The sequence below is a fragment of the Ptychodera flava genome, assembly GCF_041260155.1.
Source record: "Ptychodera flava strain L36383 chromosome 3 unlocalized genomic scaffold, AS_Pfla_20210202 Scaffold_25__1_contigs__length_14229661_pilon, whole genome shotgun sequence".
In the NCBI taxonomy this organism is placed as follows: Eukaryota; Metazoa; Hemichordata; class Enteropneusta; family Ptychoderidae; genus Ptychodera; species Ptychodera flava.
Window position 1 is genome coordinate 9257570 of NW_027248279.1, and position 26952 is coordinate 9284521.

Here is a 26952-nt window from a genome sequence, read left to right on the forward strand (position 1 = left end):
TGGCAAGAATAAAATAGTGGAATTTAAATGGAGCTTTCAGTGGTAGCAGTATAATTTAGATTGGTACCCACACACCGTACACCAGTAAATGTTACCGATATCTCACTGTGAATACATATTCTAATGGTCAAGAATGCACAGAATGAAAACACCAATCTTGTTCTCTTTGGAAAACAATGCTGGTTTTAAAGAAAAGATAAGATATCATAGCAGGGGTGAGTGTAGACATGCCCCTGTATTTAGTGATTCATGGATCAACAGAAGTCCAACAGACATCCAGTCTAGCTTGCTTGTCCTGCTTACATTTTATCCTACACTTACCAGACAAGTGGATTGGCTGTACAATGCCTAGCCACAGCCTTATACCAATAGAATTGCTCAACTCTAAACATTGTCATTTTACTTTCCCTATCATTAAACTGACGTTCCATTTCTTGTTCAGACTGTTTATAGCCAATCATTTCTTATTCTCGCCTTACAAGAGGCATCCATGAACACACATTCAGTCTGTATACTGATAGTGATTACTGCTGAATTGTGTGTAAGTCAGTTTTCACTGAATTACAACTCAAACCAACTGACTTGACCATCAAAATCTACCCCTCAGTATTGGCATTCCTTAGATCTAATCATCTTGTCTTTTATCTGCGTGTACATGGAACTGAAAGCACTGGACGGCTCCTTTTTGCTTTGGCTGCATGTTTTCGATCTAGTCATCAAACACTTCTGTACGATTCTGTAAAAGGGACAAATTTCCAATTGCACTTCCTGAATGAATGAATGAATGAATGAATTGGTGAATGAATGGACTAAGAAACGTACAAACAAACTTGAGCATTAAAAAGGGAATGATTGAATGGAATGAATGAATGAATGAATCAATGAATGAAGAAAATGTAAGTGCACAGCTGTGGATAGAGCTAGGGTAGCTACATCACGATGAACTCTGCATAAGACCTTGACACAGAATACTGCAAGATATGTGGGGACACTTTTCTCAAAGGACTGCCAAGGCCATGTGACAAATATAGGCAGAAACCATCAATAGAACAGTTTATGCAAATTACAGCGTCAGCTCATCTGAATTTGAAAATTGTAAGCTGTCTGGATAATGCCTTTGCTTGAGTGCACATGATTGGAAAAAGAAACAATAGCGACTAGCTGTGGGATATGCTGCCATGGACATGCAGGTGTGCCCCTTTGGATTTATTTCAGGGTTTTGAGTCCCAACACTGCTAATTCATCAATGTTGTTTGGTCTGTTCCTATTGTTTCAAATGATATGGTTGAACAAGTGAACTTGATGGGAAATTGGGTGTGAGCACTACATGAAACCAACAAAACACATCCATTTCACTTGTGAAGTTGAACCAATATGTACAAAATGATTGGTTGGTCCTGACTGTTTCAGAAATACCTTCCAGTTGAGACATGGTAGCTTACATAGTGGTGGTTTTATTCAGTGTACTGATACTTCTAGGAATGGTGGGAAATGGTACAAAACCAAACATCCTGTTTTCACTGAGATCTCGACAACAAAGAAACAACGAACAAAAGTTCTGTGATGTCATTTCATTCACTACCGTAATTCAGGACTTAAACTTGATTTCATTCTTGCCCTAAAAACCTCTCGGAAGAGAACAACTTTGTAAACTTTTGTTTGGTGAAAAAACACTGCTGTATGGCGTTGCAAATACCTCAGTATTATTAAATTCATCAAATTGTGATGTTTATCGGAACTTTGATAAGAGTATGATTTTCAGAAGTAAACCTTTGTTAACATTTGAAACTGTCTAACAGTCCAAGTGTGTGTCCGGCTCTGATTTAAAAAGTTTCCAACAGATTACCTAGAGACTTATGAATTCAAATTGTTATATAAGTCTGCCTTGTTTGAAAGTTTGCAATTGTTGATCTGTAATATTCATAAAATACTACCGGGTACACACAAACATCAGGATGTTGTGTATTTGAAGTGTTTCAAAGACTTCATACAGCTTTGTCAGTTTTATGGACTCTAGGGTTTTCTTAATGTACTTTTTTTACAACAACGGTAGAAAATGTCTGTTTTTACGGTGACTAGTCCTTTTCAATGAAGTCACATAGGGACTTGATGGCTGCAGGGCATATGCACACAACACATTCAGTGCTGGTACAAGTAGACAATCAATATCTTTTGTTTTCAGGCCACTTCTGTTTGAACATGTCTTCACAAACCGCCGACGCAATGCTTGGCTTTTTTTCAACCAAAAAGCCATGTCACAAGGAAGCTAATTCTTTCCAGTTCATGTCTTGCTCCACCACAGAGTTTACATGGATAGCTGTCATTTGTTTTGAAACAGAATGAAACCCAACTGAGATTGTAAATTCTGACATCATCTTGGCCACATTATGTATTCTATTTTTCATTTAGGACAGGAATAAATCCACTGGGGGACTAAAACACTGCATACTACTACATAGGTCAATTCCTTTCCATCAAACATCCACCCACTCCTCTACAATCTTCAACAAATGGCAAGAAATGTAACCTGCTATCCAGCTTTCTGTATCTGCAGTGAGGCATGTCACATCCGTGTAACACTCTCTGCAAAGTAAACTACCCAGTAACCACAAGTAACAACGCCATTCATTTCCTGTGCGTGTTTTGTATTGGTTCCTCTGCAATGATGGAACCAAACACCAATGTCACCTTGTAGTGCTAGCACAGATTCCTGTCACATTGTAATGCTAGCACAGATTCCTGTCACATTGTAGTGCTAGCACAGATTCCTGTCACATTGTAATGCTAGCACAGATTCCTGTCTGCAGTTCCATGATAACACTCACGATGATATCCTAGAATTCTTGACAGCCAAATGCATTGACACACAAAACAACATCAATCAAGTAGAATATCCATTACTCACAAATTCTGTCTTATTTTTCCAAAACGACTTTGGATAAATTCTTGTGCTGGGATGTTGAGATGAAAATGACCATAGGGCCTTGTACAATATTCATTGGGAATAAGGTTGCTGACAATATTAATAAAGGATATCTCTTCTATTTTTGGAACTGAGAAAACAGAGAAATGATTTGGAAACCCTGCTACCACATCTGCTACACCAATTATGAGACTGCTAATGTTACTTACAATTTATAATGAACCTGCATAATTAGCAGCTTACAACTCTGGAAACAAAACTAGAACTGAAAAGGACCACAATCGCAACACAACTATCTATAATGATTATCATGATGGTTGACCTGAGTCATATCAATTTCATGTAATTCCACCTTGCCTACCACATCTGTTCTATATTCTGAAATCTTCTTGAGTTTGTAGCAAAAGCAGACGACTTGACTATCAGCCAAGTAATATCTATGTGTTACAAAAACTAACATAGAAAGGCTTTTAAAGAGAGGATAAATATGGCCCGGAGAACTTTAACACCATTGTTGTCTGCAGGTAGAAACTGGGACATAAAATGACAGTTGAAATGATAGTGACATCAGTGTCATGTGATGGTAACAAATATATCTGCTTTTAAAATGGGTCAAACATCATTAAATGACTTCATCACACTGGATCTAATCCATTAATCTAAATCTGATTTCTTTCATCACACCACTAACAATACACCATAGGACCATTGTTCACCTTTTGACCTCTGCTGACCCTTGTCACATGTTTTCAATCAAAAGGCCACACCCCTTTCACTTTTCCTTCATACAATGCAGTCACTGTTTAGGCAAGCAGGTCACGGAATTATCACCTTGCTTGACGAGGGGCCATGGATGCATTTAGACAATTCACTGCTGTGTCTACACTCAAACAATTCACAGTTGTGTCTTGGAGGCTTCAGTAAATCACTGATATTCACCATTGAGAACAACTTCTAATTTGGTCTATATCATCTCTATGTGAGTGATCAATGCAACCTTTCAGCTGGTATATGAAACCAACATTCCACAAATACAGAGAACTTCTGTTCACTTTACTGCCCTCCTTCACCAATCATACTGCCTTCCCTGACCAGCAATCCTGCCCACCTTCACCAACCATACTGCCCACCTTCACCAACCATACTGCCCTCCTTCACCAACCATACTGCCCACCTTCACCAACCATACTGCCCACCTTCACCAACCATACTGCCTTCCTTCACCAACCATACTGCCCTCCTTCACCAACCATACTGCCCTCTTTCCTAAAGAGACATAATGCCCTCCTGTGGTTTTGTCAGTGTACCAGAATGCCTCAGTATAAATACTCAGTCTATCTGTCTATCTCCCTCCCTTTCCCATCCAACATGCACACAATGATGACAATATCTTTCTAGACTTATCAACATTTATACATTTATTATATAAGTATTTCCTTGACAAACAAAGAATTAAACATAGGTTTGTAGACCTAAAATCAATACAATTTCTTTTCTATTTTCTTTTGACAAACACAAATTTAAAGTACACAAATTTAAAGTATCTGGTTATATGTTATATTTCGTTTAAAAGATTTGTGGTATCATATGCCACACTTTCTGAAAAACATTCTTCTAGTTTCTGTATTTCCTCAAAGAATTCAGGAATTAGCTGAATTGAAACAAGAAATTGAAATAAGCAGGATGACGCATCAATTATTGAATATCAGCCTGCAATGGTCATGTGTTCCATCTCAATAGCCCCTTAAGTTTCTCTAAATTACTACTTTGCAGTTTTTCCTTAACCATCACGGATACGGCTACGGTTCTATGCAGTTCACCTTAACCTTTCACCTTTGAATTCAGCAAGGTGCTCACAGCTGTTTGACTACTTCACAATGTGGAAACACTTCACGCCCACCTCTGTCAGGGCCTCTAGACATCAAGTAATCAAAAGTTCCTGTAATTTCACATTGCAACACTATGTATGTCCTCCAAGTAAAAACTTGCCACCCCAATGCCTTTCAAAACATGAAAGCATATGTCAGTTTCAATTTGATGGTTTTGAATGGGGAAAGCTCTTATGTCATTGTAAATGCAAAATCAGGCTTACAAAGAACAAACAATTAGTTCAACGCATTGCATTACAACACAGTTGATAACCTGACATTTCAAATTAGACACAGCAAAGATTGACATCCTTATTTAACAATGTTTTCATATTGTACATGTAAACCCGTTCATTAACAAAAGGTGTGAAAAAATGTTATTGTTATCCAGATCGCGGACACTTTTGCTGTATAATCCATTAGACAGAGAATGACAGGCCCCTGGTTACACTCTACTACTTGGAATTTTGCAGGCTGTAAATCTGTATTTGTGAGCACTGGCTAATCAATAATATGATGCTATTTTTATGCACTGATATTGAGTTCTACATCACAGCCATGCTGTATGCTTTTTTCCATAATTTTAACACATACATAATCACTGTGTTTGGGACAATACCTTTGTAATCTTCATAAATACAGAAATCCTGAGGAAAGACTTTTTCTCATGAAATATTTTTTCTTTCCGTCAAACACTTATGTTATATTAATGTATTCTGTTAATGATAGTTTGTCATATCAGAGTCAAATAAATCAAATGCATTATGTAGTCTTACTGTCAACAACTGAAAAAACGTCCCATGCATTGACTGGTCAACAGTCATTGAAAACTAAATTTGGTCATTTATTGGTTCATGATTTCTTATCTACTGGCAACACCCTGTTTACCTTGGAAAACAAGAGACAATAATTTTCCAACACATTGATCAAGAATTGTATAGAGGTAAAATTGAAATGAAGGTTTAATAGACTAAATAATTATTTAACTCTACTACATGTATACTATACCTTGAAAATAACACAAACAATTTTTTACTTTTTTTTTATCTAATACCCATGGTAAAATTTCATTTTAAAAGATGCATCAAACCCTTAGTGACTGAAGCTAATCTGTGAAGGTAAGAGTAAGACATCCTTTCATTGTGCCTCTGAATAACCTTGGACTAAATGAGTCAACTTGGCAAACATCGCTCAAAGTCAATAACTGCTTATAAGCATATCATAGCATCTGTAATTTTACTAGCGCATTTCCCCTCAAGTCCACTATATCTCACTCAGGTCAAAGCTTCACTGTTCATTTACAGCTTACTCTAGCTCTTCCCGCTAAAGAATTTAGATATTTTCATCCAACACAGTTCACACTGTGGTGCTACATTTTTCAGAAACATTAAATTTGAATGATTCTTCAGATTGCCAAATGGAACAAACTAGATTGCCTGGGATGGTCCAGAAGAGATGTTCATTGTTGACAATAATGTTGAGATTATGTCTGAAATTTGGCAGATTTATATCAGTATCTTGCTAAGTTTCACCATTCAAATCTTTCCACCATGATGTTTGAGTACATGGTCTGGTCTGCAAGGGTTTTCAGTGATGTTATCAGTGTGGCTATGTTGAATCATTTGAATCCAAACCATCATATTTTCCTTGAACACTCAAGGCAAACATGTCTTTCACAATGTACTGGCCTTCATCTGAAGTGTTATCAAAGAATCTTGTCAGTGTTGAATTTATTTCTTTGCTAGGGGCAAGTACTCACACGGCTTAGCAGAGAGCTGGCCTGGCCGAGAGGAAGGCCAGGATTTCTGATGGCTGTTAGAAAAGAGGAAGGCCAGGATTTCTGATGGCTGTTAGAAAAGACGTGTTGCATGTGTACTTGAAAGCTATCAAAGTCATGAATGGAAAATCACAAAGGAGCAACACAAGACTGTGTTTTTACTACACAAGTGGCCAGGAATATATTATATTCACTGATTTGAGCTTGAAATTGTTTTCAATAAATTTATCCCGGATCAAAGCCACGGATCAAATCTCTGAGATTGGCAGAAATCTAATTTGCCAGTGGTTTGGATTTCCTCTACCAAATGAGATATGAAATACTTCTCTGTAAATGATGGAATGTGATGACAAGATTGGCACTGTTGATGAATACCTAGAACCATCTGTTTTTATCAGTGACATGAAGACTGATAGAAATATGTAATATGTCTTGTACTCAAGATTTATAAATGACAGGCCCTGACAGTTCAATAGTTCATCAAACTCTTTACAACCCTACGGATATGGGAATTATAGAATGCCAAATACATTATGCATCTTAAGAATGCTAGTATGAATAATTTTGATTGTAAATCATTGTGAAAAATCAAGGACATATGTATAATTGGATTGGCAGTGTATACGGAGACAATATTTCAATTTATATGTATGTAATATTATGAGTTAAAATGATGAGTAAGTCACAGGCACTTTGATTTCCATGAAATCAACATTACTGTCAATGCACAGGGTACATTATTGTCAATGCACAGGGTACATAACTGAGTCTGTCAATACACAGGGCATGCAAAGCTGAATGCATGACCTTTGAACACTGTGCTCTCTGACCTTGCTGGACAAACACATAGACATCATTCACACTCTGCAAACACTAGGTACACCAATCACAGCAGTCATTTATGTTCCGTTCCATTATTGCAAGGCAAAGCTTTATTTCATTTAGGCTCTGCATGATTTTGCTAGACGTATCTCCATGAATAATCTTCTAACACAGCTATTCTTTCTTTCAAATAAACCAGTTGAACAGTTTCCAATTGCACAGTTCTGTACTTGTATAAATATGTATCCTGTATCATATTTTTTGAAACTTGATCGATCACAGTGGCAGACTACCTGTGTTTTTTAAAGTTTTACTGACCTCAAGGGCTTCCTAAGTAAATATTATCTGCCCTAAACTGAAAACTTTACCACCAAAATTGAACCGTGCCTGCCAATCCTCCACTTGATCTACAAAACCAAACTCTCGGGAAGCCTTACACAAGTATTGTACTCTCTGTTGCACCTGTCCTTCCATAGGTGTGTTATTAATAAATGTGTGTGTGCTTGTTCTAATTACCAAAGACACTGAACATCCATAGCACGGTGCTGTTTCCTAGCCTAGAATCTAGCCAATGTTTTCTGGCTATGCAAACCACAATGTTTGGAATTAACACAGGAGATGATGGGTAGATTCTAGACTGAGTGTTTCCATGCAGACAATAAGATGATTCTCCTCTGTCTCTCTGCATTCCAATTCTGTTTATGTTTAAAGTGGATGTTTAATCTATGAATGCAAACTTGTCCTTGATGGTATCCACTCTGTCCTTGCCTGAATCAAGCCTTTACAACTGACCACACTGCCACATCACACACAAACCACTGAAGGACACCACTCACGCTTTGAAACCTGTCAAATACACAATGCTATCTATCTTGAACAAACTTGTGTACAAGCGTCAAGTTGTGTCCACCAAAAAAGCCATACATATATTAAATGTGTGGAATTTCTACTTGCAACTGATCTTCATCTGACTAGAGAAAACCTGACACAAGAAACATGCACATTTACTCTGAGGGCAAGAAACATCAAACTATTGGGAGTCAGACACAGCCTACTACTGCAATTTGTGGAAATGTTGGACAAAGAGAACATTCTAAGATCAGTATTATTAAGGACAACCTAGATGACAGGTTAAAAGTTTTAGACTATATAACAGTATTGTAAGTAATGCAGAACTTTTGAATGCCACCAAAACACCTAAATCGATGCCACTGAACAGTCCAAGCATAGTAGAGAAATCAATGGATTGCGCCAAACTATGAGGACATGGTAAACTTTAAGAAATATTGTCAATAATGTGGGTGGATTTGTTAATAGTGTGCGAACACATGGGTGAAAGTAGAGTGTGTACAAAAGACCCGTGTGTGACTTGGCATCCTTGTGAAAGACTTGTCACTGCAGAGGAATGTAAAAATTGGGTCAACTTTGCTTTTAGAAAATCTATTTCATGTGAAATAGATGTGGGTGGATGTCTTTCATTTGCTGTTTAGCTTCATCTGTCACTGAACAAACAAACCGGAAATAGACCTATCTTGAAATACGTGCTGGAATATTCAGCTTCACTGTCTATGGTTGAAAACAGTTCCATTGTTGTCTTTCTCTCATGAAAGGTTAACAAAACAGTGTTACATGGGTGTTGGTGTTCATTCATAAATCACATCCTAAACTTCAACATGTTATGATTAAAGAATTAAACATGACATCAAATGGATATCAAGTACAGTATGGAATTTCACTGACTAATACAGAAACCATTACAGCCAGTCTTAGATTTCACTAAGCATTGGTATGGCATTTGACAGGACATGAAAACTCTATCCACAAAGCCTAGTAATGGGTTTGTAACTGTGAATGAAATCCCTATGTCTTAGGGTGTCAACTACAGAACCAAAATATTGACTTTGGTGTTATTTACATGTGCTTGATGACAGATTTAGAGCAAAAAGGCTGTTGTCCCCTTCAACTGTTGTATGATTCTGAGTGACTTCTTACTTTGTCATTGACCCTCCCCCTCCCCTTTGCACAACCTTCCTCAGGATCCCCTTATAACCTAAAACAATACTGACTGCAGCAACGGTGTAATGATGACAGGAAGATAAAGAAGTATAATGTACAATGGACATAGATACTAGACTAACTACTGGCACCATTATGCAGCATAAGATTACACATGACATCTCACACCTGACTCCTTCATGTTCTTGTTACCAAGTCAGGTCACTGCTACTAACAACAATTTGACCTTACTTAAACTACTGTAAGACTTAAAGGCATGTGTTCGTACCAAATTGTCTCATCAGAAAATTTACTTACTAGATTACAATTTTGATGGAAAACAAAAGGCTATCACACCTCAATAATCCTCTTACAGACTAGAACAAAGGCGATCCCAGGGATCGCGAACAGTGCCTTTAAGAGGGTAACAATCTACATTTTCTGGAGTGACAAATGACGTAAATATTCAAGGATGCAAACATGTGAGGAACAACATGTTGACATCATTTGGAATTCAAAATTTGAGAATATTCCTTTCACTGAAACACCAGTGAAAACCAAATCAAACCGAGCCATGCAGTAAAACATAACCTACACTTTCAAAATGACCTCATCATCCATGATTCTCTATCTCTACCAGACAGTTCAATATGTAAACATCTGTATAATTTGTATCTTATCTCTGTCTATCATCTATTTAAGGTCCACTGCAGCCAGACTTAGCCAATGCCAAGCAGGAAGACACGTGTATCAAACTGGAGTAGCTGACTCAAGCCAACAAAGGAAGCTGGCTGACTCTGTGGGTGGAAAATTATCACGCTGTAGTGACTGTATTAGATGTATAAACAATATCACTTCCACAAAAGTCAGAAAATTTCCACCACCTTATTGTCCCCGGACATTACAGTTACTGTGCCTTATATAACAGTGCTGGAAATTGAAGTATGACTACAATGCTAAGGATTCATAGTTGTTGGATTATGCTGTGCTTGATGTAACTTATTAATTATTGTTGAATGCCATTTGCCAATTGACACATCTTAGATAGCATCTTGACACCTGGTAGTACAACAAACCGAAGACAATAAATTGAATAATTGACCTACCCTGCCACCTGGTAGCACAACACACCAATGACTAACAAAATGACCTCAATGAATTAATTGGTGAATCTATGTTACTCTTAATACCTTTTGGAATTGCTGTCTTTCAGATAAGAACAATTTCTCTGATCAGAAATGTGTTCCGATAAACACTGCTCTTCACATGGAAAAATTGTGTCGAATATCATTACACATCATCAGTCTTGTGATTGGAAATGATTTTTTCAGATGAAATCTAACTCAATTACTGTCTCTATTTCAACTTCTTTTGTGACATTTTTTTCTGAAGGATATGACCAAGGTCATCAGAGAAGATTCTCTACAATGTTAATAAGTCTAGCAATGTTTGTGTGCTATGAACATTCTCATTACTGTTCTAATTTGAAACTCTGCATCATTTCACAATCAGTAGAGAAGAATAATTGCTAATTTCAGTCCTAATTGCTGCCATCCAAAAGAGGACAATAGCCATTAAGAATTATTAATATTTAGTCTATGGCTATAAATCATTAAAATGACTTGTTTTGTTCAAATTAGCTGTGCAGAATTTTTTGATTAAATATGCAATACATACACATCAACATTTTATTTTACACACACACACACATAGATACACATACAGACAGACAAATGCAGACAGACAAAGAGACACAGACACACGTGGATGTCTAGTGTCACAGATTGCTGATGATTATAATCATACTGAAAGTTTTGTAGAAGTGATAGTTGAATTTATGTATGCTCATAAATCTTTCAGCAACTCTGCAAAAACATGGGTCAACTATTAAAAAATATCAATTGTCCCTTTTTATTGCCTTCCTGTTTTCAAACAGTCTACGTTTTAAAAATAAAATTCAGCATCCAGCGGTAGATAAGCACTGTGGCCAATCTTTGTAAAGATACAGTCAACAATGGAGAGACATGTCAAATTTAGGAGCAAAGTGAAAACATTGCATCCTTCACATCAAGGCTGCATTGTGTTCTACAATGTCAGGCTTTGTCGGCTTCCAGTACAGTTCAATAAAACATGTTAAAAAAATCTACAATATTTCTGCAGTGGGATTATGTCTAGCAGTGGGAAACCATTCTCTGTGACCATCTTTTTTTTAAAACTTTTTTTATCTTGCAACTTGGAACAAAACATTACCTTGGAATTAAAGCAATTGTGGTCACTAAATTAGCCGTATAAATTGCGTTCAACAATACTTGTAATATGTGTTCCACCAATTCATGCCACTACCTTGACGACTAAAGCTTTGTGTTTATCTTGGAACAATTACAGGGATATGTAGACTGCATGAATACAATTGTGAATGGAGTGATTTATAAATCCAAAGACAGACATATCAAGTGGAATGACACCTTTTTATGTACAATTTCCATCCGTGTCAAGTACCGGTGTCAAATCTGGATAGATACCATGTCAGTTGCTATGTACTTACCAATACTTTATAAAGACACTCCACAAAATAAAATAAGACATTTTCAATTGTTTCTAGACACCTATTGCTGTGCCAATGTGACAAAAAATACAGATTTGCTTGAATGAACTGATAAATTCCATCTATAAATATCTTAGAATTGGTCATGTGTTTGCTATATTACTTTCGATCCATTCCAAAAGTTGAACCGCAATTACTAATTTGACTGCGCTTGTCTGTAATTACACTGTGCAATAGCCTCATTGTAACAATTCATGTCATAAAATATCAGCAAGCATTATTTCAAACTGCAACATGATTATTTTAAGCAAAAATTAATGGTCAGAACAACTTTTAGTCAAACAGACAGAATTAGGTCAACAGACTCATCTTTCAAGCTACCATTGTTTGATAATGTAATACTATCCACTGGTTACACAAATTATTCTCAAATGAACAGTTAATAATTTTACCAGTGTGTGATCTAATGCTGGTAAAATGCAAGATATTTATGCATGGTACTTTGTAGCTTGGTAATTTCTAACACTGATGGTGATTCCTAATCCATATTAGATTATGTACTTTTGTCTTGTTTGTTTCTGGAAAAAGAATTTCAAATCGCTAAAAGAAACACTGTTGTGGTTTACATAATAAGCTTGATGAACTGCCCTGATGTCTGCTTGTGTTTGTCTTCAATTTATTGATTTTGGACAGCTGTAAAGTTACATCACTGCAAATTAAGTTGTGGCAAAGTGTAACTCCCCCCTCCTATTACCCCTTACCCCCTAAACAGTCATTAATGTTTTATATTTTCAAGTCCACACTTTTGCATAATTTCCAACTGCCCTTCTTCAAGTGGAGCTACACATAAACAACAAACTGTCTGACCAGTTCACATTAGCATTCAACCAGCATACTTACATGTAATTTATCACACTAGCTTCAGACGTAACCTTATTGAGGATATTCAATGCAGAATTTTAAAATGCTTCCCAGCTCTCAGCTCTGAGATATGCAGCCTTCGCATGTTGCGCCATTTTGGCTCTTCCCAAACACATTAAAACTAATATTCTTATTATTTGGGAATTTTTTCTGACAAAACATGCAGCTGTTGTATCTGAATCAGCAGAGATACCAATCCATGACTCAAACATGAACGAGAAAAAAAATATCATTGGGATTGTACTTCTGAATAATTCTTTACAAAGATTGATCAGCAGTTAGAAATTCATCACTCTCCGTGTTGTGTTTTTGTATCTTGTATTGAAGAACCACACCTATTACTGACAGAACACAGTGTAACAGCTAAAACACCATTGTTTACTTCTCCCAGACCAACAGCGCAATATGATTATTTAACAATTTATAGAACGTGAAACAAAAGAATGGGTGTAAAAACACTGGTATTAAAACAATTTAAATAGACGTGACCTGTGGGTCACCGGCAATGGTAGCTGTGTGTGAGCAGGGAAACAAATTTCCAACACTATCAGATGAAACATTCCTGTTAGGAAATTACTGCTTGTCTTGTCCTTGCCTTGAGCATCTTTATTGTAGAATTACTGATCTATGAATGGTGTATCTTGCTACAGGGGTGGAAATATCCTTTATCTGTCTTTGTGATGCTTTCTTGCAGTGAATACTGCCGGTACGGATGTTATTCATCAATCTCCATGACGACTTGTAGTCTATAGTAGATATATTCTGGTTGAGTCACATGAATATATAAATTCTATTTAACATAATGAATTCTGTTTGGCCTAGATCCATGTATGTAAAAATCATTTGGAAACACAATGCGACATTTTCAGATTCTCTCTTGCGATATTCAGTATGTAAATGTCATTTGAAGTGTCATTTTTTCATTTTATGTATCTGTATCTTCATGATAAACATGAAGCCCTAGCTGAATGGACAGGAAGCATATCTATATAGACACATGATATAACCAAATATTCAGTTTCAAACCTGTAATTCCTTCACTCTTTCACACTGCAAAGTCCAGCTTGAACTGAACAATAAATGCCTCGTAATCTCTTCCTGTAGCTGTTTTATTTTTCAGGTTTTCTTCTCTGTAAACATGTTGCCCTTGAAAGTTTTGTCAGGTTACTCATTGCTGTTTTATACAACATCCCCTAAAGCCTCAAAGCTGACTTATGATTCTAATTTGCATACAATAGATTTAAAATGAATACAAATTCCTCAATGACACCTCGAACCTCAACCTTCAGTAACACAAAGTATTTAACCTCTGATAATACTTACCAGCAATAAATGAAGATTTATATATTTGCCAGACTTTGTAAGGTGTGTCAGATATTGTCAGCAATTGTATTTCCAATGGCTGAGTTTCACCCGACCAGAACTCCTATGTAACACAGTCTTCTTAAATTTCGCATTCTTTCAACAAAACAATACAAACATGCATTCTGCATTGCTAATCCATATAATTTAACTTTGTGCTATGCAAATTATTTTCATATAACTTGTCAAAGAAAAAGTATAGTATTTCAAGATCATTTTAATATGTAAAGTTTTTCAAACAAAGCTATGCTCTATGCTGGCAAGTATTCACATGGCTGTACTGCACTTATTTATACCATAACTGTGTCAAAGGTCAGAGGGGGACAAACAAACTCCTGCAGTCCAGTAACATCAAATTTATAGCCATATTTGACTGAGAATATCCTCTAAACCGAATACTTCAGATATATATTTGGCAAAAATGAGTAATGCTGGACATGAATGAAAACTGTAATTTGTCTGGGGTCATAATTTCAAAACAAACATTTAGACTTATTTCAGTTAAAGCTATATTTTATCAGTTTTTGTTCTTCAAATATCAATTCTCCTGCTATTTTAGCACGGCAAGATTCTAATCACATGGCTTGGTTCACGCCTATTCACTCTCTTTCAATTTACAGGACCCCCTAACTTGCTAAAGACACTGACAGTGAGTACCTGAAGGGGCTCACCTGCAAAGATGTTTGACATTCAATGTACCGTGAATCACTATTTTGAACAAAATGACGTCATTAGCGATAGCAAAGCTTCTTGAAAGACAGAGAGTCTAGACACAGTTGAGATGTCTATCAACAAGAGAGATTCCACAACATGAATGAAATATGTTACTTGTTATTCAGTCAATCCTTATTCTAAAACCACACCCTGGCCTCCTTATTGCCAGCATTTATATTCAACTCCTTTCCCAGCAAGTCTTACAGCTGACACTAATTCAAGCAACGTCCCTGTTTTTCAAGGTTCATCTTTACCCTAGAGGATTCAGTACAGCCCCTGTGATAAAACCCACGTTAGAATCTATTTAAGTACATATTGGAAGATATATATATATGATGGGATTGTTTCATAAAAAAATAATTGTAATTTTGAAGGGAGAATATACGCCATTTCCATTGCTTATAACTCTACTGTAGATTCAGCCTCATTTACATATTTGATTGATTGGAATCACATCACCTACTTACAATCATTAGATGTTGTTTTCTTTGACCTGAAAGTTATCAAATCTGTTTCATTCTCATTGATTTCAATTAATGGGGGTTGACCATTATGCAGCATTAGGAGTGATGGGTTTATTGTCTTACATAACATCTGTTGTAGCCAAACCACATATTTGTATCAATTGTATTCAGTAATTATATATCTGTACTGTGACTAAGACTTCTTGGTGGGTCTTGAAATGAGTTATTTCATCATGTCAATTGACACTTGAATTTAGAAGTTTGGTCAAGCATAGCAAGCACATGTTACACAAGTCTTGCAATGACCCTAAAAAATGACAATAGTTGAAATGGTAATTGTGAAATGAGGACTGTGAATTCAACACTATACAGTCAATGGCTTTACTCACACCAATCCTGTCACCACTTATAAAGTTGGAACATTCACATGCATTGTTGAATGTCAAGTCTTCCTATGCCCTTGCTATTCATAATGTACAATATAATTATGCAAATGGAAAAAAGGCCTTTTTTACATAGTTTGTTGCACAACAAGAGTAGAGGACATAATTTGAGATTAAGGGTACTGGTATCAATGCCAAATACCTCAATACTTTGCAGAAAATGTTCTTCTCTTACTGTGAATAGTTGCTTTTACTGTCTGAGTTTCATTAGCTGTTTCCTACCAGTTACTCAATGGAGTACATCACAAAATGTTTGAGCACTGTCCCAGGTAATTGACCCTTCATTTATTTCACACTAAGAATCAATAAAGTAAAATAAACTGTCTTCAAATCAATATTGTATCACACTGGTCTGTATAAAGAACACACTAGTTATTCTCCAATATCAATTTCATACAACAGCAGGGACTGTTGGAATTTTATCATGGGAAACAGCAGAAAGGTTTACTGTAAAGTAGTGACCTCTGAGAAAACTGATATCAACATCCTCAACATCCTCATGGCAGATAAAGCCCCTGATAGTTACTGTGGCTTTGTATGTGGGTTAGAGTACTGTGGTTTCAAATCTGAGACATGTATTGTGATAGTGTGTATCAAGTTGATGTTTAGTCAACGATATTGCATCATGCTGGGCGTCACTACACATCCAGGATATTTTTAACTTTTACTGAAAACACACACAACATATGTGTGACAGAATATTTCATGTATACAGACATCTTGATGTACCACTTTCAGAGTCTGTCCTCACTGCAGTGCTGTATTCAATGACTTCAACATTTTATGCAAATCTGGTTATCATAATCATCGTTGTTCACTCTGTATTGGAAACTTCATTTTATGTGATATGTTCCGCATGCATTTATCATTCAATCGGGTGAAAACAACATTATAGAATTTCAACATTGTTTTCATGACTTCACTTATTCCATATTCATATTGCTACATGATAATGACTATTCCATATTCATATTGCTACATGATAATGACTACTCTCTATCTATCTAATGTAAATAAGACCTTTGATAGGTGCAAAATTATCCAAGGGACATATTTATCAAAGTTATAAGCAATTAACAGATATTGCCAACCTTTGGATTAGTTTCCGCTGTGTCACAAAGTGAACTATGAGTTGTGGAAAGTAGAAACAAACAGAAGATGGACTTCACAGCAACACCTACATACTGACAAGAGTTCCACCAACTACCTCCATAATCTGTGACTACTACTGGATTACAATAACAAAAGAAATTATTTCTTTTTCAAATACCAGTGTTCTCCCCAGGCCATTTTAGCGTAGCGGTCCCGCTACGCTTTCGCCTCTCCCCGCTACGCTTTGAAATATTCCCGCCATCCTTTAGTTCACACGCTTGCGCTCTGCGTAGCTACCAGCTGTTGCATGCATTGTCTACACATTAGCGCTCACAGCAACTGTCAACCTGGTGAAAGAGTGGAAGGTGTGAAGTATGGTATGCGTCCGATAACTTGTCCGTAAGTGTTGAGAGGAACGTTAAAACAATAGAAGAATCGGCTGGGTTCACAAGTTTTCATTCTACAACGACTATTACGACCAACAAAGACCTTCATTCGGTATATCGTATACATCGAGGACAAGTATTCACAGAGTTAGGCGGTGTAGCACTAGCGGGGCCTTTGATCACATTCCCATGCTTCGATCAACGAAATGGACCGCAAAAGAAACAAAAGAAGCAGTTGACTAGTGAGGTTGATTATGATTTTACAACGATGATCTTTTTTTTTGTCCGAGTACGATCACGATCGCGATCGAGTTCACATTGCAATTGCATAAATTCCAATATGGCGGCGGCCATGTTGGCCGACGTGTTTATAACGTGTTGACATTGATCCTGGCGTCGCGTGTGGTTCCACTCTGACACGTTCTCTGAAAGATTTTACACCTGATTTTCGAGTGATTCTAGTCGTACTTAGTTCATGTCTTGTGATCATCTTTGTGGTATTTTTAAAATGAAGAATCGAACGACGATGTTCAGTGGCAGTGGTAGTTACGCGGGGGGGGGGGTCGGCTGGTTGAAATTGATCCCCGTGATGAAACATTATTCGCGGTGTTTGTCGTTCAAAAATGATATAAAACTCTACATTTTAATTGTGTAAAGCTTAAACTTATGAATTTTCCTCATTGTTGGCAATTTTTGACAATTTTATTAGCAATATTTAATTAATGAAACTCCAACCAGACGAACCATTTCTTGCTTTCAATCTGAACTTGCTGTTACTGTTTGAATCTTCTATTTTAATTGCAATTGTACTATACTGTGCAGTGTGATGATTTATTTAAGTGTAATAAAGAGTTTCCATGATGTTCAAATTGCATACTTGTGTGTTACCATTGCATTTTGTTGTGAGTGTACATGAATGCCTGGGTGCATGTGCAAGCTTATATCCATATGCAAATATAAATTAATGATATGCAAATGATTATGCAAATTAGCCGCTACGCTTTTGCTTGATCCTGGGGAGAACACTGAATACAATATAGCACTTTCAGGGCCTGAAAAATTTAATTTTTATCCACTTGTCCCCGGACAAGTAGCCTCTATTTTTCTACTTGTCCGTAGCAGAAACTCACTTGCCCTGAAAATTTTCCAAAAAAATGATTCTGCTCTTACCCAGATTGTGGGACCTCTCCTACAATGATTTGTGACAAATTGGTGGTATTTACAGTTTTTTTAATTGTAAAAAAGTACATTGCCATAATGACATTAATTTAATATGCTTCAGTTTTTATGAGAATTCTTGCAAGTTACTGCATTAGATGTGTTTAACAGAAATAAATACTAGTAAGATGTTTCATCACACTTATGACTACAAAACCAGAAGTGATTGAAGACAATAGTCTAATGAAGGCATTTAACATGGTTTTTTCACTACCACTGTAAAGTTCACTTCCTTTTTATAATTGCCCAAATGACTGATTCTTTTTCATTGAAATTGCAAAAAAAAATAGGTTGAAAACACTAAAAATCTGAGAGGAACTCCTTTCTCTTCATAATAGCAATAGCAACTTGCCATACCACGGTTTTGACAAGCTAGGTGGCTTTTGTTAAGGTCCGCTACAATCAAGATAGGGGGTCTTGACCATATAAGGAATTCAGCATGGTGACCTACACAAGCTTGCTGCGTACGATCGAAGAGTGGCATGAGACTCCTTCTGGAGAAATTTCTGACGGCAAAATACTACTTTGAAAGACAGGGATATAGTGCTTCATCAAAATTTTGGAGTTACTGATATTTTTAGGTAAAGTTGTGAGCTTCCATCACACTAACATAGTGCCGTTTGATGCTCCGTGCAGTGTGGCTAGAAATTTCATTCTGCTTGCACACTGTGTGCTAGCACGTTAGTTGGGTAACGGAGGTTGTCAATAAAGTTTGCATTACTGTTTCACTGTCCAAATTGTTTGGTGAAGAGTTAGTTGTTCTTTTTAAAATAATCCAGGCTTCCGCTTCAAACATCATTGTTTGGTTATTATCTCGTTACATTTTACATGTAAAATGAGTGGAGTGTACGTGGCCCGGCATTTGCCCCAGGGTCCAGTGGCTAGTGGACGCACATCGACTTGCTCAGACCATGAATCGCAAACTGTAACAGAGTAACTGATTTTTCTTTAGTGTTTCGGTTGAGACGAAAAAAATAAGTCCCGATTTGAGTGCGTCCGAGTGACCCATGTCTGGTACTTTCAAGGGACATTGTTTCTAATTTGCGTCAAAAGACGAAAGATCGCACTCTTGGCAAAACACTGAGTTGACTCTGAACTTTCTGCCCGCGGGCAAGTGAGGGCTAGTTTTGCGCTTGTCCGTATTAGAAATCAGTCTGTCCCGGGCATCGGGCAAGCGTATTTTTCAGGCCCTGACTTTGTTCCTTTCTTTACATAGCTATTGTTTTCAATGTATGGCAGGAGCATTTCAATCATGTGTTTTGGGTGCAACTGATGAACTCTGAATTTTTACTTCTCTTTGGTTTATGCATATGATAATTTCTGACATGATTGAAACAAAGTAAGGGAAGTTGAGCAATGCATTACAGTTCATCACACCATGGTTGTTACCTTGTAACAGGGACTGAACACTCTTTTACAAGATAATTTGTTCTTTACTTATTACTTTCTGATTTGCTTGATTGAAATTTCTTAGTCTACACAAAACTAAAGATGGCCAGTTGTACAATGTTAGTCGACTTAAAGCAGAGTATCAAAGTAGGTAATGCCACAGCAATATGGAGGCAAACCAAATAAGGATATCAACTGACTTGTACTGTGTATGCCGTAATCTGAGCATCATTTGACCATGGTACAACATTTGACCATGGCAATAATCTATTTGATCAGCAACCAGGAAACATCCTTGGTACACCAAGGTACATCTACATTTCTAGCATTGAGACAAAGAGGAATTACGAGTAATTAAATTCTGATTTTGTAGAAACTGAAGGATTATGACTCATTGTTTAAGTTATTTTTAGTAAAGCTTGTGATATAAACGACAGTCAAGTGCCAAATTTAGGCAAAGATGGTATCTTTGAGTCAGATTGTTAAATCTTGGCAACAGTCATTAACATCTGTACATCATATGATTTCCCAGCAGTGTATGATTAACAGTAAATATAGCAGAACAATAAATGATTCAAAGTTTCAGTTCCACACTTTCATTATTCAGTACAATCAACAAGGTCTTAAAAATTGATGCTGAAATATAGAACAAACCAGTGTCCAGTGTCATAGGAAAGGTTTGTCTCCCAGTTTGTATGTGTCAATGTAGGTGTTACAATGGCATATCTGTTTTTGTGAAACTGTGATTCAAACTTACATCCAAAATACTGGCATTTAGAATGTCTGTGCACATAATTAATGAGTTAAAGCATGGAGCTAAAGAGATAGTTCTTTGTCTCTATCTAAATTCTTGTTACATGGGTTCTCTGATGCAGCATTTTACAAACTTATCTGGAAAGCCAGCATAAGTCTTAGGCTTTTGTCATTGCAGTTAAATCTGAGTTACATAATTCATTGAGCAATGAAATTATGCTGGCAATGGCTTTTACTTTTAAAATACGCCCTATCACATTTGCATTTTAAGCAACTGATAACAAGAGTTGAAAAGTCTCCCTGTTAAGCCAAACAGCTTTGCTATTGTAAATCTCTCCCTGGCCTGCATAAATTAATAATGGCATGCCGACTTTAACAACTGCCCCCTCTTAATTTCTCAAAGGAGTAATGGAAGGATTATCCATTGTCTGTCTTAATGAGATGCTTGTCACTTTCATACCTACATGGTTTTGTCCTGCAGTGTTCAACAAGACTGAGTATTGATGTGCTTCATTGATTCAACAAGACTATTTTATCATGATACTTAACATTCACGACCAAGTTATACTCCTAAAATGACCAGATAACCAAGATTAGACAGTAATGTAGTTATTTCTGTCTCTTCCAATTTTTGCATACTGCTTTTTCACTGACCGACTACAAAAGCTGTTAATTAGCACTGATTCAAGTCATAAATTTTGTTGTGAAACTCATTAAAGCAACAATGGCTCTGACCTCTGTGGTTGTTATCTCCTTTGAAAGAGTGAAATGAAAATGTTTGACTTTGAGATGCTGCAGAGCTGATGATATGATTTCATTCTCAAACTCATAGATTAAAATCAAAGAATACATTTGTTTAAATACAACAATGTGCATGGAAAATTGCCTATAATTTGATCGTTTGGAAATATTTTTATTGAAATGGAGACTTAAGACATTTGTTGCTACAACTATGTTAAAATTTCCAATTTATGTGACAATTTTGCCATATTGTTCAATTTCAAAATTATGAAGCACTACATAATCGAAACGGCATATTTTTTATGATTGTTGAAAAATTACGGAGTTCCTTCATGAAGAATTTAAAAAGCAGTAAGCAGATGACCGGACTGTTGAATCACATATGGGGTCACACATAGCTGTATGTACATATGTGATTGATACCATCATAGACCCCAGAGCAAGTGCTTTTGTAAGGGTGCGACTATGAGTGACATATGTAAATTATCTGTTGTTAGCACAGTGGAATTCTCACAAAACATGACTGGGGAATCCATCTAAACTTACTGCAGCAACATCTAATGTAACAAAACACTGCTATGGTCAGACAATCAAAACACAGGATCATAAGGCCAAATAAATTCTATACACCATACTCATATGAACATACTGAGCATTACTTGTCCAGAGATACAAACTTATTTCTCTGCAAAACATAGCAAAAATTTAACAATTGCTTCTGTAGATTTTAGTCTATAGTAGCTAACAATTTATTAAAAAAGAATTAGATTCTTCCTGTGTAATATTTGTACATTACAATAAAGTAGATTTTTGTACACAAACCAACTACTACCACATGGTCTCACAAGAGACCAGTAACTTATGCAAATAAGTTAAAGCTGCATCTGATATTGTAAGTTCGCTCTTAATTCTTTTCTGATGAAAATTGAAACTAATATATCTAAATGTGGAGATTTATTAATAACTATAATAACTATAACAAGCAATCTTGCAATGTAGTCTCTTGTCAAATAACAAGTATTTTACCATCAGAAAACATCAAAAGATATTGCTGGTGCTGACCTGTTCAATAAAAATACTTTGCATACTGTTGATTAAGTGTTTTGCAGATCTGCTATTTATGTCTTTGCAAGAATGTGGCGTTCTGCTTGAGATATCTGTGCCGCATTATAAAGCTCATTCTAAGATTTTACTATCTAAGATTTCTCTGCAGTTGAAGAGGAAAATGCAAGGACAACTGACAGTATGTCTCTGTAGGATAGCAAGATTAGAACATTTTGTCGCTAATGCAACCACCGAAAAAAATGATAACGCACAGCATGAGCGATTGCCAAATTTAGAGTATTTATTTTTATCCTCATTTGCAAAACGGGGACATCTGTCACTGTATGACAATTCATAAGTCTTCCCTGGTCAACTTTCAAAAGGCATGGTAAAGCCAAGCCTTGGAGAAAATGGCAATGCGACTCCCAGTCAAAAGAAACATCTTAGTGTCTGAAGATTAGTAGGCAATGCCCAACGGCCATTATATGGGAGATGTCATAACAGAGAATCCCTAGCTGATAAGAAATGGGAAACCCAAACATCAACATGGGGACATTATGGATGCCATCCCATTGTGTAGTCATGAAATGAAAAGACACAAATAAAATATAATATTTTTAAGATGGCTATAAACTGGACTTTTCTAATTGAAGGAAGTTGCTACTTAGTTTTAACATATTCAAAAGAAAAACCCACAAAGTGGCAAGCCTTTGACACACAAAAAAACCCTGTGGGCACAGTCTGTTTCACTTCGGTGTACACCCATGTACTGTCAACCATAGGGCTTTATTACATTCTTTGTGCCTTTAGGGATATTCCCTTATAATTTCAAAGTTACCAAAATGGCTTAGTCAGTATCATTGCTGCATGCTGGGACAGACAAATTACTGAGATAGTTTATCATCATACATACATCTGTTCATATTAACTTGACGTCTGGGAGACACATTTAATCTGCTGGGATGAAGTCAATCTTCATTTTACCTGCTTGTTGTTCAGTATACAACATTTTTATTATAAGGTAGAACATTTCTACAATTCTTTTCTGATCTGCCAATTGTGAGGCTTCATTTTAACGCTCTTGGAGCAAGAAAAGTTTCCACCATCTTAGGTTTTTTTTTTAATCATAGAGTTAATACAGGGATGGTGGCCCTTTTCCAATTTTAAATATCGCAAAATGTTAGGTAATTTCTTTCTCTACTTCCAAATTTTTGCACAGTGACCCCAAATTTTTATAGCTTATTTGGTAGAGAATGTTTGAAAGTTTCATAAAAAAAATCTGAGCAAAAATTTAAGTCTTTCACTTTCAAGGCACATACTACATTTAGTTGCAGTGAAATGCAAATGTTGAGATTTTCTTCAATACCAACTGATTATGGAATAAAACATTTTAAGTCACATTGGAATGCAAACACCCACTGCATTCATGCATAAGAATTAACAATAGGAAAACCCTGAGAACAGTTGACACCATCAATGCAGCAATATTTGCCTAAATGACTTATGAATGGACCAAAATTAAGAAGCTTGCACTCATTAACATGTGCCACTGATCATTTCTTCAAACTGTTTGCTCTGTACATATTTTATCAGACACAAATTTCTATATTCATACATGACACATCAATATCCACACTTCAACCAGACATGCTGTAGATGTGTGCAATTAATATGTGAAAAATCGCTATCTACAGGAAACTAACATCCTCAGATGTGATTACAAAGCTTTAAAGTGCTTGAAAGAATAAGTAAAAGTTCCATCTCGTAATGGTTTAACTCTAAGAAAAGATCATGTGAATTGGTTATAAATTTTTAAACAGCTACAACATAAGATTAAACAGCGAGTCACTTACCAGTCTACAAAAATTGTCAATTATGTTTTAGGTCTCTTTACCATCAAATGTCGGACAATATTTTCAAATAAGAATCCTCGTACGACTTGTGACCTTATACATTATTAGAAGTCCACACTCGTGTAAACATTTCTATACAGCTGTCTGGAATATTACATGCATGAATGTGCTGTTGAAATTTCATCACGGGATCGTTGGAATAATAGACGGACTTGAACACGTTGAAGGTGGCTGTCCTGCCTGCGTTATGATAATTCAAAATTCGGGACACGGAACGTGCAGATAATTGTTATGGCCACAAGGTCTGGATAAATTACATGTATTTGTGTTCATAAGGGTAGTCATGAATTCTGAGAGTTAAAAAAAAAATGTCCCCTGCAGACAGTTATGGTGTCAATAACAAGCATTCATTAAGTCGCAGTCGTGTTCAGTTTACGTTATTTCACAACGATCTTGCGGTATTACTTGCTTTAGAAGCCCCTTTTTTCCCTTTTGATGTCATAGCTAGACAATGTGATTATACTCCTGATGTCTTCGCGTTGAAGTGGTTCATCGCAAAGGGAGACAAAAAGTTGATCACTGCAAACGTAGCTAACCTGAACTGTGGTCGTGATCGATACCAAGTCGATATGACAAGGGTCGATCCAACCGTCTCCCCTATTTTTTTGAATTTTTACGGTGAAGATCTGTCAACACTGCGGACAGTGTACCTTCTGCAGAAAGGGATGCTGTAAAAATTGGGAAGTTAGGCATGTACAAATAAAGCCACTTGAAAAGGTGCGTGGCGCACAATTCCATTTGGCAACTGGTTGACTCTGTAAGCTGTGCTGATGAACTTTTGCATTATTCACTCACCTCCAAGCACGAGCACTGTGATAAGCGAGACGCTATATTTCATAAACATGTTTGGTTTCAGAGTACCTGCTCCGAGAAATAGTTGATTTTCGATCAGTTGTTCTTGTAGATCGCACTGTTAGGCTTGTTGAGTGACTTATATGCTCCAGATGCGAGGAAATGCCGTTGAAATGTGCGTCGTTTTCGAGAGACGAACGAGTGTGGCGCGGCGCTGTATCCAAATAGCCGTCAGTCGAGTGGATTTACCATCAACAAAGGGGGTGACTTCCAATTTCGACACTTACCTCAGTTCGCCCGAATGATTACTTCCCAGGATTCCCGTTTTGACAGAGACAAAGCATAAAATCGTGAAGGATCACGGGTGTTAAGAGTAGCGGTGAGAACACGGTGTGCAAAGGGCTCCATAAAGGCCACCCAAGTTTTTCATTATACGCAATTTGACATGACGGGATCCGCTTGACTATAAATTTATTTTTCTGACACAGGACTTTGCCCCCGTTGGTAAGGAGGGCTCAGTTGTTCCTTGTTAGATCGGTTGTGAAGCAACACGTATGCGAGATGTTGAATCTGGTTTGATAAAACTAATGAGGTGTTCTGTAACGCTGAATAATTAAATGTCGTACGTTAAATTTTTTGTCTCGCCCTTTGTTAAAAATAAATAAGCTTATTTTATGAAGATTATTTTTTGTAATGCCATGTAATGCCATGTTCTTCGATCAGCAACAAAAATATTTTGTCTTTTATCTCTGTTTTTCGCTCCCAGAAATTCTTGTCTTTCAAGAAATTGAATAATGTATAAGAAACAAGTTTTGGGCGATAGGCAGCCATATTAAAAAATCGTTAATGACTGGGCAACTTTCCCGCCACACTTCCTGTGAGGCCGTGTTGCCAAAGCTGTCGCTGCACTCGTCATCTAGGCGTTTCATGTCAGTCTTCGCTGAAGCTGTCTGGGAGGTAGCCACTGCAGGCAATCGTTGACAGCAGTCAGGACTGCCACAGAAGTTTGACTTTGGAGGAAATTTAAATCCTACGAGGAGTAATTTACTCAGGTACGTTAAGATGAGCCGCTTTTTATCGAGCACATGTCATAATTGTTTAGAATATTGAGACTTATGTCGAAGCCCGTCTCAAGAAAAATCTACATGACAATGAAGGAGACGTTGCACACGTGAAAATAAAAGTGCGCGGCGAGAAAAGTCATGTAAGCAGATAAATCTCAGTAACAGAAATGTTATCAGTTACAGCAAGCGCATATTTTGTTATTTGAAAGACAGTTTTTATTCACGAATGGAAATTTTCGTTTGATATGCAAGATGTCTTGAAAGCGTTGGTTATGGAAGACGACGTTTGTTGGCGTGCAACTGATTGCTTTGAATCGCGTCGCGTTGCTGTGCATGGCTTCATGAAGTCCCTACCTCGGTACCTCTATGACCGAGGTGTGATGTTGAGACCCAAACAACGCATTTGTTATTAGTTAGCAAGTTTTTTGTGCGCAAATGGTTTTTACTTCGCCGGACAATCACTTTTTTAATGTTTCGATTGAAGCCAAGCGCTGCTGCAGTGTAGGAGACGACGCTTGGTTATTATTGATCAAAACGGCTAGCATTGTCATCGTCTTTTATTTATAAGTAGATGTTTTCGACTCTACACCACGGAACAAACAAAACGTAGCTGTATTTAGCAAAGAGGGTAAAAACTTCATGCTTTGCATGCCAAAAAAAAGCAGTAGCTCTCGAATGCAAGCTCAATTATCGCATTGTGGAAGTCATTTGCTAGTAGACCCGTGT

At 36.8% G+C, this 26952-nt stretch overlaps 2 protein-coding genes across 7 annotated transcripts in view; one reads left to right on the forward strand and one right to left on the reverse strand.

Annotated features, from left to right (window-relative positions):
- Positions 1 to 25474, reverse strand: part of LOC139125576 (uncharacterized) — a 75657-nt gene extending 50183 nt beyond the window's left edge. Inside the window, exon 1 of one of the 4 annotated variants that reach the window (XM_070691678.1) lies at positions 25166 to 25474. Coding sequence is in view for 1 of the 4 variants with exons in the window: in XM_070691677.1 (XP_070547778.1) it covers positions 25166 to 25214 (49 nt within the window). In the remaining 3 variants the exon portion in view is untranslated. The remainder of the gene's footprint in view (positions 1 to 25165) is intronic. The other 3 variants (XM_070691680.1, XM_070691679.1, XM_070691677.1) reach the window with 3 other exon arrangements.
- Positions 25475 to 26007: 533 nt separating this feature from the next.
- The window catches only part of LOC139125575 (nephrin-like), an 82771-nt gene continuing 81826 nt past the window's right edge, over positions 26008 to 26952 (forward strand). For all 3 annotated transcript variants that reach the window (XM_070691671.1, XM_070691675.1, XM_070691676.1), the window contains exon 1: positions 26008 to 26214. The gene's annotated coding sequence lies outside the window, so the exon portion shown is untranslated. The remainder of the gene's footprint in view (positions 26215 to 26952) is intronic.